The 13,854-nt window shown below is 35.5% G+C and overlaps 1 protein-coding gene across 2 annotated transcripts in view; it reads left to right on the top strand.

Annotated features, from left to right (window-relative positions):
* CDK13 (cyclin dependent kinase 13) overlaps nucleotides 1–13,854 on the top strand; it is a 150,262-nt gene that overhangs the window by 98,918 nt on the left and 37,490 nt on the right. For both annotated transcript variants that reach the window (XM_053662954.1, XM_053662955.1), the window contains exons 6-7: nucleotides 10,645–10,834; nucleotides 12,365–12,421. In XM_053662954.1, coding sequence (XP_053518929.1) covers nucleotides 10,645–10,834; nucleotides 12,365–12,421 — 247 coding nt within the window. The remainder of the gene's footprint in view (nucleotides 1–10,644; nucleotides 10,835–12,364; nucleotides 12,422–13,854) is intronic.

Below are 13,854 nucleotides of genomic sequence, written 5' to 3'. Positions count from 1 at the left end.
CCTATCATGTGGTCTATCTTTGAGAATGCTCCATATGCATTTGAAAAGAATGTGTATTTAGCATCTTTGGGGTGAAGAGCTCTGTATATATCAGTTAGGTCCATTTCATCAAGGGTGTTGTTTAATGCCGCAGTGTCTTTGTTGATACTTTGTTTGGAAGATCTGTCCATTTTTGATAGTGGGGTGTTAAAATCGCCCACTATAATTGTGTTGCTGTCTATATCTTTCTTGAAGTTCTCTAAGATTTTCTTGATATATTTTGGTGCTCCTATATTGGATGCGTATATATTTATGATGTTAATGTCTTCTTGGTGGATTCTTCCCTTGAGTATTATGAAGTGATTTTAGGAGGGTGGGGAGATGAGCAGCCAGGTAAAGAGGACTCTCGGCAAGGCATTGAGCAGCTGGTGGACTCAGCAGCCCACAAATCGGGTGCAGATAAATTGGGAGGAACTACTGGGGAGGGAGACAGACCTCGCAACCCAGGACTGCAGCAAAGAGGACATAAAGTCTCAAAGCCTCTGACTGAAAACACCTGTGGGAATTAAGGCACCAATAGGAGAAACTCCCAACCTCATGGGAAAGTTTGTTGGAGAGACCCACAGGGTCCTAGAACACACACAAAACCACCCAGCTGGGAATTGGCACCAGAAAGGCCCAATTTGATTGTAGGTAGCAGGGGAAGTGACTGAAAACTGGCAGAGAGTAGAGCAAGCAGCATTGTTCCCTTTTAAATACCTCCCCCATATACAGTGTCACAATGCAGCAACTTGTGTTGCCCTGCCCTGTCAAACACTTAAGGCTCTGTCCCTTACTATATAACCGACACACCAAGACAAAAAAAAAAAAGGCACAAATGAAAGAACAGTTCAAAGCTCTAGAAAAAATACAACTAAGTGACAAAGAGATAGCTAATCTGTCAGATACACAATTCAAAACACTGGTTATCAGGATGCTCCAGGAACTCCCTGGGTACTTCAACAGCATAAAAAAGACCCAGGCAGCAATTAAGGTCACATTATGTAAAATAAAGAAAAATCTACAGGAAACCAACAGTGAAGGGAAGGAAACCTGTACTCAAATCAACAGTTAGGAGCAGAAGGAAGAAAGAAACATTCAACCAGAAAAGAATGAAGAAACAAGAATTCAAAAAAAATGGGGAGAGGCTTAGGAACCTCCAGGACGTGTTTAAATGTTCCAACATCTGAATCATAGGGGTGCCAGAAGGAGAAGAGGAAGACCAAGGGATTGAAAACTTATTTGAACAAATAATGAAGGAGAACTTCCCCAGTCTGACAAAGAAAAGAGACTTCCAGGAAGTCCAAGAAGCTCAGAGAATCCCAAAGAAGTTGGACCCAAGGAAGCACACGCCAAGGCACATCATAATTACATTACCCAAGATGAAAGATAAGGAGAGAATCTTAAAAGCAGCAAGAGAAAAGGAGACAGTTACGACAAAGGAGTTCCCGTCAGACTGTCAGCTGATTTCTCAAAAGAAACCTTGCAGGCAGGAAGGGGCTGGAAAGAAGTATTCAAAGGCAAGGACCTACATCCGAGATTGCTCTTTCCAGCAAAGGTATCACTTAGAATGGAAGGGCAGCTAAAATGCTTCCCAGATAAGATCGAGTTAAAGGAGTTCATCATCACCAAGCCCTTATTATATCAAATGTTAAATAAACTTATCTAAGACAAAGAAGATAAAAAGTATGAACACTAGAATGACAGCAAACTGACAGCTATTAACAACTGAACCTAAAAAACCCCACAAAGACAAACTAAGCGAACAATTAGCACAGGAACAGAATTACAATAATGGAGGTCACATGGATGGTTATTAGTGGAGTGGAACAAGGAGAGAGGAGGAAAAGGTACAGAGAATAAGTAGCATAAATGGTAGGTAGAAAATAGGGGGAGGTTAAGAGTAGTATAGGAAATGTAGGAGCCAAAGAACTTATATGTACTACCCATGGACATGAACTTAAAGGGGGGAAATGTGGGTGGGAGGGTGTGTGTAGGGCGGAGGGGAATAAAGGGGTAAAATGGGACAACTGTAATGGCATAATCAATAAAATATTTAAAATATAATAAAAATAAATCTATTGATCTATTTGGGAAGAACTGACATCTTGACAATGTTGAGTCTTCCTTTTTCATGAACACGGAGCATTCTCGTTGTTTAGAGCTTGGTTTCTTTTATCAGAATTTTGTGGTGGTTCTTATATAGCTCTTGTACATATTTTGTTAGACTTATACCTTTTTTGTTTGTTTTTGTCTTGTTGCTGTAAATAGTGAAATGTTTTTAATTTCAAATTCCAATTGCTCACTGACAGTATGCAAGAATGCAGTTACCTTTTATGTATTATCTCTGAACCTTGCCACCTTATCATAATTGCTTATTAATTCCAGTTCTTTTTTTTTTTGTTAAATTTTGGGTTTCTTATGTAGATAGTTGTATTATTTGTGAAGAATGACATTTTATTTCTTCCTTCTTTATCTATATACCTTTTACTTCCTTTTCTTTTCTTCATTTGCTAGGTACAATGAAAAATAGAAGTGATGAGAAGGTATATCCTTGGCTAGTTGATATTATTATAAGTTCTCTTACTATTAAATATATTAGGGACAGGTTTTTGTAGATATTTTTCAAGTTGAGGAAGTTCTCTATCGTTCCTGGTTTCTGAGTTTGTTTATTTTTATTTATTTATTAATTTTTGAATTATGAGTGGTTGCTGGAATTTGTCATATGCTTTTCTGCATCTGTTGATATGATCATACAGTTTTCCTTTGTTAGCTTCTGTTGATGTCATGGCTTACATTAATTGATTTTTGCCTTGTATTCCTAGACTAAATCCCACTTAGAAACGGTATATAATTCTTTTAATATGTATTGGATTCAGTTTGTTTATGTTTTGTTAAGGATTTTTGCATATATGTTCATAAGAAACTATTCTTTAGTTTTCCTTTCTTATAAGTTTTGATATCATAGTAATGCTGGCCTCATAGGCTGAGGCAGGAAATAGTCTGTCTCCTTGTATTTTCTGGAAGAGATTGTAGAGAATTGGTATAATTTCTTCCTTTAATTTTTTTGTAGAATGCATCAGTAAATCCATCTGAGCACCTGGTGCTTTCTGTTTTGGAGGGTTGTTAAGTATCGATTAATTTTCTACAGTAGGTATACGAGTTCTGCCCAGAAGGTATCCATCCATGTAATATGAATAATAGAAACATTTATTGAAGATACAAGATACGAGAAACATTTTACATAGGACAGTGATACCTCAGTCCCTTTCAAAGTAGGCACCTTGGGACCTCACACAGTTCTGCCATCGCCATCAGCCGCCCTGTTGTATTTTCCCGAATCTCATCAATGGTTTGAGATCTCTTTCCTTTCAGAGGTGATTTTAGTTTTGGGAAAAGCCAAAAGTTGTAGAGTGCCAAATCTGGGCTGTAGGGGGGCTGAGTCACCTGGGTGATTTGATGTTTTGCCAAAAATTCTGCACAAGATATGACACGTAATCAGGTGCATTGTCGTGATGAAGCTGCTAATAACCAGTTGTCCATAGCTGAATCATCTGAATAGTTTGTGCAGAGGTATGTTCAAGCTTAATGCAGAATTTGATGCAGGTTCGTTGCTCTCCTTGCTCAGTCATTTTGAATAGACAGACACAGTACACATGATCAGTCAAGGGAATCATCTACCACCTCTACTAACTAGTACGGTCAAGTTGTCATTGTTCATGCATGTATGTTCTCCATTCCATTCTCCTTGGCTACCAGGTTACATTCATGTCACACAGACTATTCTCATTATATTAATATTCACTGGACTTTTTCTAGACAGACTTCATAGGCCAATTGAAATTATCTATTTTTCCTTGTATTAGTTTTGGTAGACTATGTCTTTCAAGGTATTAATTTGTTTTATCTAGATTATCAACCTTATGGGCTTTCAGTAGTTCACATATTTAATGTTCGTAGGAGCAATATAATGATGACCTGATACTAGTAATTTCATTTCTGTTATTCGTAGTTTGCACCTTTACCTGGCTACAGATTTTTCAGTTTTATTGATCTTTTCAGAAACTCAGCTTTTAGTTTTGTTGATTTTTCTCTGAGTTTCTATTTTCAATTTCATTGAATTCTGTTTTAATTTTTATTATTTGTTTTTCTGCTTCCTTGTAATTTAATTTCCTCTTTCTCCAGTTCCTAAAGTGAATAGTTGTTATAATTTCTCTCTAAGGAATAGCTTTGCTGTATCCCACATATTTTAATTAAATTGTGTTCATTTTAATTTATGTCAAAATATTTTAAAATTTCTTTTTAGACTATTTCTTTAATCCATGTGTCATTAAAAAGTTTTTTATTTTTTTTAAACTCCAAGTATTTTTCAGCTCTCTTCCTATTACTGATTTTAGTTCAGTTTCATTGTGGTCTAATAGCATACTCTCTATAAATTTGTTTTCTTTTAAAAAATTTTAGGTAAGTTTTATGGCCCTTAATGTGCTCTGTGTTGGTGAATAATATAGTTAAGAAGAATATGTATTTTGCTATTGTTGGAAGAATTATTACCTAGAATCATATATAGAAATCATTTCTATCTGTCCATGTAGTTCTTTCACTTTTTCTCTGATGTATTTTGGCAGCATTTTATAAGGAGTGAACACATTAAAGGTTGTTATTTCTTTTTGGAGAATTGACCCCTTTATCAAACTTTCCTTGCTCTTAAGTCTGCTCTGTCTAAAATTAATGTAGTTACTCCTGTTTTCTTTTGATTAGTGATAGTGTGGTATAGCTTGCTCCACTTTCAATCTCTCTGTGTTTAATGTGGTTGTTTTATGCGCCACATATAGTTGAGTCTTACTTTTTTATCCACTTTACCAGTCTGTGTTTTACTTTGTATATTTAGACCATTGGCATTTAAGGTGGTTATTGATATAATTAGATTAATATGTACCATATTTGTTAATTTAGTTTTTTATTTGTTACCCTTTTAAAATTACCCTTCCACTCTTTTTCTGCCTTCTCAGGTCTTAATTAAACTTTTATATGATTCCTTTTTTTTCTCTTTTCTTAGCCTATCAATGATACTTCTTTTTTTGTTGTTGTTGTTGTTTATCTGATTGATACAGATGAAAAAAATTAACGATTCCCAGTGATAGTAAAGGTGTGGAGAAAAGGGCTTTTTTTTTAAATATATTTTATTGATTATGCTATTACAGTTCTATTTCCCCCCTTCATTCCCCTCGACCCTGCACACCCCTCCCCCACCATTCCCCCCTTTAGTTTATCACCATGTGTCTCAAGTTCTTTAGATTTTATATTTCCCGTACTATTCTTGCCCTCCCCCTATTTTCTTCCTACCATCTATGCTTCTTATTTTCTGTACCTTCTCCCACCTTATCCTCCTCCCAGTTCCCTGTTGCTAACCCTCCATGTGATCTTCATTTCTATGTTTCTGCTCCTGATCTAGCTGTTGTCTTAGTTTGCTTTTATTTTTGGTGTGGTTATTAATAACTGTGAGTTTGTTGTCCTTTCACTGTTCATCTTTTTTATCTTCTTTTTCTTAGACAAGTCTCTTTAACATTTTATATAATAAGGGCTTGGTGATAATGAACTCCTTGAATTTGATCTTATCTGAGAAGCACTTTATCTGCCCTTCCATTCTAAATGAAAGCTTTGCTGGATACAGCAATCTTGGTTGTAGGTCTTAGGATTTCATGACTTGGAATAATTCTCTCCAGCCCTTTCTTGCCTGTAAGGTCTCTTTTGAGAAATCAGCAGACAGTCTGATGGGAACTCCTTTATAGGTGACTGTCCCCTTATCTCTTGCTGCTTCCAGGATTTGCTCCTTCATTTTAATTTTTGCTAATGTAATTATGATGTGCCTTGGTGTATTGCTTCTTGGGTCCAACTTCTTTGGGACTCTTTGAGATTTCTGGATTTCTTGGAAGTCTATTTCCTTTGCCAGATTGGGGAAATTCTCCTTTATTATTTGTTCAAATAAGTTTTCCACTCGTGGCTGTTCCTCTTCCCCTTCTGGTATCCCTATAATTTGGATGTTGGAATGTTTAAAGATGTCCTGGAGGTTCCTAAGCCTCTCCTCATTTTGTTGAATTCTTGTCTTTTCATCCTTTTCTGTTTGGTCATTTTTTTCCTCTTTCTGGTCCACTCCATTGATTTGAGTCCCAGTTTCCTTTCCATTACTGTTGGCTTCGTGTGCAATTCCCTTCATTTCAACTAGTTTTGCCTTCATATGTTCCTCTAATTTGTGACTAAAATCAACCAGTTTTGTGAGCATCCTGATCACCAGTGGTTTGAACTGTGCATCTGAAAGTTTGGCAATTTCTTGTTCGTTTAGATTTATCGACTCTGGGGCTCTGAGTTCTTCTTGAGCCATGTTTTGATCTGTTCGTGCCAGGTATGTATGAGGAGCGGAGCCTTAGGTGTTCACCAGGGTGGGCCACCCAGGTCACTGGTTTGTGATGCTGTAAGTGGGGGCGGAGTCAGAGAGGGACAATAGTGGTCCCTCTGCTGCTTCCTGCAACTGGGGCCTGCGAGATCTGTCTCACAGCACCACAACTCCCACTGATTTTTATCTGGTTTATCTGTGCGTGAATGTGTGACTGCGGTCAGCCATCAGTGAGTCCACTACCTTGCCCCCTCACTGGGTCTGCCCACTGCTCCACACCTGGGATCCACCCACGGCTGCTGGTGCGCCTGGGTCCCGGGCCCAGGTCAGTCTGGTGGATCTTTCCTCCCCAACCCCGCTCTTCTGCTGGCTCTGCCCCTCTTACTGGTGTGGCTGAAGGGTTTGTTGTTGTCAGGCTTCCATATAGTTCAATTTTCTGTTGTGTGGCTGCGTTTTTGTTGCTAAAACTTTGTTGTTTTTAAACTTGGTTGTGCGAGGAGATACATTGTTTCCACCTACGCCTCCATCTTGGCAGAAGTCCTCAATGATACTTCTTTTTAACAGTATCTTCAGTTGGTTGTCCTTGTGTTCACAATATACATTTATAGTTTGTCCAAGCCTGGTTTTTGTTTTCTTCAGGGTGAATTTTAGAATTATTTTGTCAAGTTGAATTTCCCTTCAGCAAATAAAAACAAACGTCACTTTTAAAAATTGAAATAGTATTAAAATGCAAATTTTGTAATTTGGTATTTCATAAGAATTTGTATAATTCTTTTTGAAGTTTATTCCCAGTCATCTGTAGTATAGTATTTTTCAGTTGTGCAATCATTTAAACTTTATTTCTAAATTTGTTGGCATATCTAAACTCTTTTGCTTTTTATATATGATTTTCTCTATCTCAGCTACTCTCTTTTTATTCCTTTGGATTTTCAGGACAACAGTCAATTGTATCAACCAATAGTTGTATTTTTATCCCTTTTAGTATTGATATTTTGTTTTTATTTTACTTGTCCTGCATGTGATATTTGCTTTAGACCTCACTAATTCTGGTTAAATACAACAGCTGCTCCTTAAAAGACAACTTTCTTGAAAACTTCCTTTATACTCTGCTCTAATTCTTTCCCTCCTATTCATAGCCTGAACCTGCAGTTTGGCTTCTGATCCTATTTCTTTACTAGGATCTTTGAGAACACTAATAATATTAAGTGCTACCAAATCTAACAACAATTGCTTTTCATTTTCCCCATATATAACCCTCCTTTAGTACTTTTTAAGGGGAAAATGGCTTTTTTTCAAAGCATTTTGTTTAATATTTTTAAGTGTATTTTATTGGTTATGCTATTACAGTTGTGTCATTTTTTTCTCCCTTTTATTCCCCTTTCTCCTATACCCTGCCACTCCCACCAGCATTCCCCCACTTAATTCATGTCCATGGGTCGTATATAAGTTCTTTGGCTTCTTCATTTCCTGTACTATTCTTATCCTTCTCCTATTTGGTACCAAGCAGTTATGCTTCTTATTCTACCTTTTCCCCCATTCTCTCTCCTGCCTCGACATCTCTCTGCTGATAACGCTCCATGTGATCTTCATTTCTGTGATTTTGTACCTGTTCTAATTGTTTGGTTAATTTGTTTTGGTTCCTGGTTTGTTTGTTTTTAGATTCATTCGTTGATAGTTGTGAGTTTGTCCTTTTACTCTTCGTAGTTTTGATCATCTTCTTTTTCTTAAGTTTTTTAATATTTCATATAATAAGGGCTTGGTGATGATGAACTTTTTTAACTTGGCCTTATTTGGGGAGCACTTTATCTGCCCTTCCAATCTAAATGATAGCTTTGCTGGATAGAGTAATCTTGGATGTAGGTGCTTGCCTTTTATGACTTGCAATATTTCATTTCAGCCCCGTCTTGCCTGTAGGGTTTGTTTTGTGAAATCAGCTGATAGTGTCATGGGAACTCCTTTGTGGGTAACTGTCTTCTTTCCTCATGCTGTTTTTAGGATTCTCTCCTTATCTTTCATCTTGGGTAATGTAATTTTGATGTGCTTTGGTGTGTGCTTCCTGGACTTCCTGGGAGTCTTATCTTTTTTTCCAGACTGGGAAAATTTTCCTTCATTATTTTTTCAAATAAGTTTTTAATTTCTTGTACTTCCTCTTCTTCTGGCACCCCTGATTCAGATGTTGAAACATTTAAAGTTTTCCTGAAGGTTAAGCCTCTCCTCATGTTTTTGAACTCTTGTTTCTTCATTCTGTCCCAGTTGAATGTTTCTTTCTTCCAAATTGTTGATATGAGTCCCAGTTTCTTTCACTCCACCATTGGTACCCTATTTTTCTTCATTCCACTTTGCATAGCCTTCTCTTTTTCCTCTATTTTATGATCATACTGAACCATTTCTGTGAGCATCCTCACTACTACTGTTTTGAACTCTGCATTTTATAGATTGGATATCTCTTTATCACTTAGTTCTGTTGTTTTGAAGTTTTGATGTGTTCTTTCATTTGGGCCATGTTTCTTTGTCTCAGTGTACCTGTTATATTGTAAGGTGGGGAGATTTTAGGTATTCTCCAGGGCTGGACAACACACTTCACTGTGTTGTGGGGCTGTGTATGGGGGAGGGGTCAGAGAGGGAACAGTGCTGCTTGCTTGGCTCTTGGCCAGCTTTCAGTCACTTCCCCTGCTTCCGATAAGCAAAGCTGCCCCTGGTTCCCGGGTGTGTGGGTTTGCGTACACTTATGACTCTGTGAGTCTCTCCCAGCACCACAACTCCCACAGATTTTTATAGTCAGTGGTTTGGCGGTTTTCTTTTCCCATGCTGGAACCCAGGGTCTCAAGGTCTATCTCTCTCCCTAATTGTTCCTTCCTATTTACCCACAGGGAAGTGTGAGACCTCCAGGCTCCTCCTTACCCACCTGGTTATCCAGCCACTGCCTTCCTGCTCATCCTTTCCACCCTCAGCTGCCCATCTCCAACCCTCCTACTTGTCTGGATCAGTGTTTTCTTAACTCCTTGGTTGTCGGACTTCCATACAGTTTAATTTTCTGACAGTTCTGGTTGATTATTGTTTTTAAATTTGTTATTGTTCTTTTGGTTATGATAGGAGGCAAAGTCTGTCTACCTATGTATGCATCCATCTTGACCAGAAGTCCCATGCTCCAATATTTGATAACACTGATCTATTCTCAATTAAGGGAACCCACCCCTTCTGATTACTTTTACTCATTCAGTCTTTTCATACGCTACCCATACCTTAAATGTGAAGAAAGTTTTGGTATCCACATAGCACTAAATATTTTGGAGCACCAATTTTAGATATTTTTTAAATGTCATTATAAAATAGTAAAAATATACAAAAGAAAAACAAATATTTTGATTTTGTTTTTAATTAACTGTAGGACAGTTAGTAATACTGAATGCTCCCCTTTTACTAATAAGCATATCATTAGTTGTTCGTTTCAGAGGAGTTTTCGTATAAACTTTTAAGATTACTAGGAGATCTTTTTTTTTAAGTTGGAAACTGTGAACTATCTGCAGGTGCCTTTTTTGGTGTATTGATACTTTTTTACTCTGCCAAATAGATGTATTATATTTTATTAGCTTTTCCATTCTGAATTGCTAAAATAAATGGTCATTGATTGGTAATTTTTTATATAACTTTGGATTCAGTTTGTACACGTATCTTAGGATTTTTTAATCTCCTCCCATAAATACAGTTGTGTATGTGCTATGTTATGTTAGGTTTTGGTAGCAGGATTAAGCTGGTTTCATAACAAAATTGTTACAAAGTGTGCTTTCAAATGCTCTGCAGCTGTATAGACAATTAAAATATATAATGAAGACTTAAAGGAAGTCGTCTAAAGGTCAGCTGAGTTCATTTTTTTTAACTGAAAACAATTCTTTTGCCACTCTTATATTTTCTTTAATGAGCTGTACTAATTTTATGTGACTTCTGCTCAGATACAATTTGTTTATATTAGAAGTTTATTAAACAGCTAGGAGTTTATTTTATATTCATTATACCTAGAAACTGTGCAGTGTGAAAATCAACAGGGTTGATTTTATATCATAAGAGTTTCGTTTATGAGATGCAAACTGGGTTACATCCTTGGGATGTATTTATTGATATTAAGTTCAGAGGGAAAGATGAACATTATTAAAGTGACAAAGTAGTATTTCTTTACAAGTATTAAGAAAAGTTGTAAGAATAAAAATCTTTAATATTTTAATCATTTTTGTTCTTAGGTGCATTTTATCTGGTGTTTGAATATATGGATCATGACCTGATGGGACTACTGGAATCAGGCTTGGTTCATTTTAATGAAAATCACATCAAGTCATTTATGAGACAGCTCATGGAAGGTCTGGATTATTGTCATAAGAAGAACTTTTTGCATAGAGATATTAAATGTTCAAATATTCTTCTAAATAATAGGTAGGAGATGAGTTTAATATATATATATGTTCAGAGTGCATTTTATACAATGTATACCTTGATTTTGTTAAAAGGATTAATACTTTACATTACAGTTGACTCTTGAACAACTCGGGATCTAGGAGTGACAGATCCCCCCCCACCTCCCCCCCACACACACACACATGAAAATCTGCATATAACTTTTAACTCTCCAAATATTTTACTAATAGTCTCCTGTTGACCGGAATCCTTACTGGTAACATAAATAGTTGATTAACACATATTTTATGTTATATATATTATATATTATGTTTTTTAGAATAAAGTAAGCTAGACAAAAGAAGTGTTATTAAATACATTGTAAAGAATAGAAAATACATTTATAGTGTTTATTGGAAAAAATACTGAATATAAGTGGACCTGTACGGTTGAAACCTCTGTTGTTCAAGGGCCAACTCTATGTCATTGCAGAAACTATTGTAATACAATCAACATTATAGCATGTGATATTTCTGTTTTTGTGTTAAATATATTATAATTAGTTAACTCCCAGTAATAGTTTATAATATACATAAAATAATAGCTGACTTTCTTGTTTGATTATTGTTCACAAAATGTGAATGGATCTTCTAATAATTGATAAAATGATTTTTTTTGGTGTAAGACTAGACTTTAGATTTTTTTAATTTATAGTTTTTAAAACTGTCATCAAGTTTTAAAGTGGACTTTTTAAAAGTGTATACACACACACACACACATACACACACACAAACATAAAGCTTATGTTGCACCCTGACTGATGTGACTCAATAGATTGACACTGTCCTGCAAACTGAAAGGTCACTGATTCGATTCCCGGTCAGGACACATGCCTGGATTGTGGGTCCCTGTTTGGAGTTGTGTGAGAGGCAATCCTTCAGTGTTTCTCTCCCTCTCTTTTTCCCTCCCTTCTCCTCTCTCTAAAAATCAATCAATCAATCAATAAAATCTTTTTAAAGTGTTGAATTTTACTGGCGGCATAATCTGAACACTGATAATCCTGTTGTAATTGGAATTATTTCTTAGTTTAACTGAAGCATGCCTGGTCTGACTTTGGTTAGTATAAAGTGTTGCATGCACCTAGCCCCTCTAAGAAAGGGAATATTAAACATAAATTTAAAACAATTGATTCATTTCTTGAACATTATTGACTTGAACAAGTAAGTTATCTTATTACTAAGTAGTAGAAACTATCTCATTTTATTTTGTTTTGAAGTGTACTTTTCTAAAGAGGAACTAAATAGTACTGAAATATGGTTTTACTAGTACTAATAAAAATAGTATCAGTATTATAGTAGCTAAAATTCTCCAAAGAAAAGAACTAATGTTTTTACCTTATCTTACCCTGAGTTTATCTACTTTTCCTTACCTGTATGACCTTGGGTACAGCAGTGTGGTCAAATATAAAGTTTCTATAAGTAAAGTTTGGATTAGTTCTGGGAATAGAATATGAATGTGTATGACCAACTCAAAGTAGACTAATAACCTTTGTTCATTTTGTTTTACCAGAGGGCAGATAAAACTTGCAGATTTTGGACTTGCTCGATTGTATAGCTCAGAAGAAAGGTAAGAGTACTTTCCAATGAAAATTATAGACACTGCAAACCAGTTTCAGAAGCTACAGTAAGAATACCGTATTGATAGTTTATTTGTTTCTGAAAAGGGAAATTATTTTTTCATTATCAAATAAATGAGGTAATAATATTTTACACTGTAACTGGGTAGACTATTTTAAGTACAAAATTTTATTCTTTTATCTTAATTTAAAAATAATTTTAATAGTAAATAAAATTTATTTTAAAATGCCATTTTAAATGTAACTTAAATGAACTTAGGAATTGTTTTAGAAATTTATACTTGTTTCCAACTCAGATTAAGGCATTAAAATATTAGTAATTTTTGTATTTAGTGAAAAACCTTGGTATATGCTTTTTAATGTTACATATTTAACTTACATTGTTTTAATTATTTTGAACTTCCTTTTTTAAAAATTATAGTTGTATTTGGTTGTTATAAAATTTCTAGAACTTTTTATTTAAACAAACTCAATGAAGTTGGTTCAGTGTATAACTTCTGTGTGGAGCTACTCTGGTTAAAGTTGACATGTATATCCCTCTTTGGTACTTTTGTGCCTGGTAGTAGTGAAATAGTGGATTTTATGTAAATAAATTGGAATTAACTGAGTTTAATAAAGCTCTAGGTTAACCCATTTCTTTTCTGTCAGTCAGCATTATTTACTTTTTTAAAAAAAATTATTTATTTATTCTTAGGGCAAGTGAGGGAGGAAGAGAGGGAGAGAAACCTCAGTGTGTGGTTGCCTCTTACATAACCCCCAGCTGGATACCTGGCATGAAACCTAGGCATGCACCCTGACTGGGAATTGAACTGGTGACCCTGTGGTTTGCAGAATGGCACTCAGTCCACTGAGCCACACCAGCAAGAAAATATTTCTTTATTTTTAGATACACAGGGATGGGCAAAAGTAGGTTTATAGTTGTTCGTATGGAAAATAATACAATAATTAATAAAAATAATATAAAAATAAACTTTCGTGTACTCCCAAATATAAATCTACTGTATTTTTAAAGTATATTTTATTGATTATGCTATTACAGTTGTCCCATTTTACCCCTTTATTCTTCTCCGCCCTGCACACCCCTTCCCACCAGCATTCCCCCCCTTAATTTATGTCCATGGGTCGTACATATAAGTTCTTTGGCTTCTCCATTTCCTTACTGTTCTTAACCTCCCTCTATCTATCTGGTGCCTATCATTTATGCTTCTAATTTCCTATATCTTTCCCCCCATTCTTTCCCCCCCCCACTGATAACCCTCCATGTCATCTCCATTTCTGTGATTCTGTTCCTGTTGTAGTTGTTTGCTTAGTTTGTATTTGTTTTTGTTATTTTTAGGTTCATTTATTGATAGTTAAGAGTTTGTTGTCATTTTACTGTTCATAGGTTTTTGATCTTCTTTTTCTTAGGTAAGTCCCATTAACA

Source organism: Artibeus jamaicensis, unplaced genomic scaffold, assembly GCF_021234435.1.
Source record: "Artibeus jamaicensis isolate MK-2021 breed Jamaican fruit bat unplaced genomic scaffold, CSHL_Jam_final contig_311, whole genome shotgun sequence".
Lineage (NCBI taxonomy): Eukaryota > Metazoa > Chordata > Mammalia > Chiroptera > Phyllostomidae > Artibeus > Artibeus jamaicensis.
The sequence above is the reverse complement of the archived record's forward strand: the minus strand, read 5'-3'. Positions and strand labels throughout refer to the sequence as shown.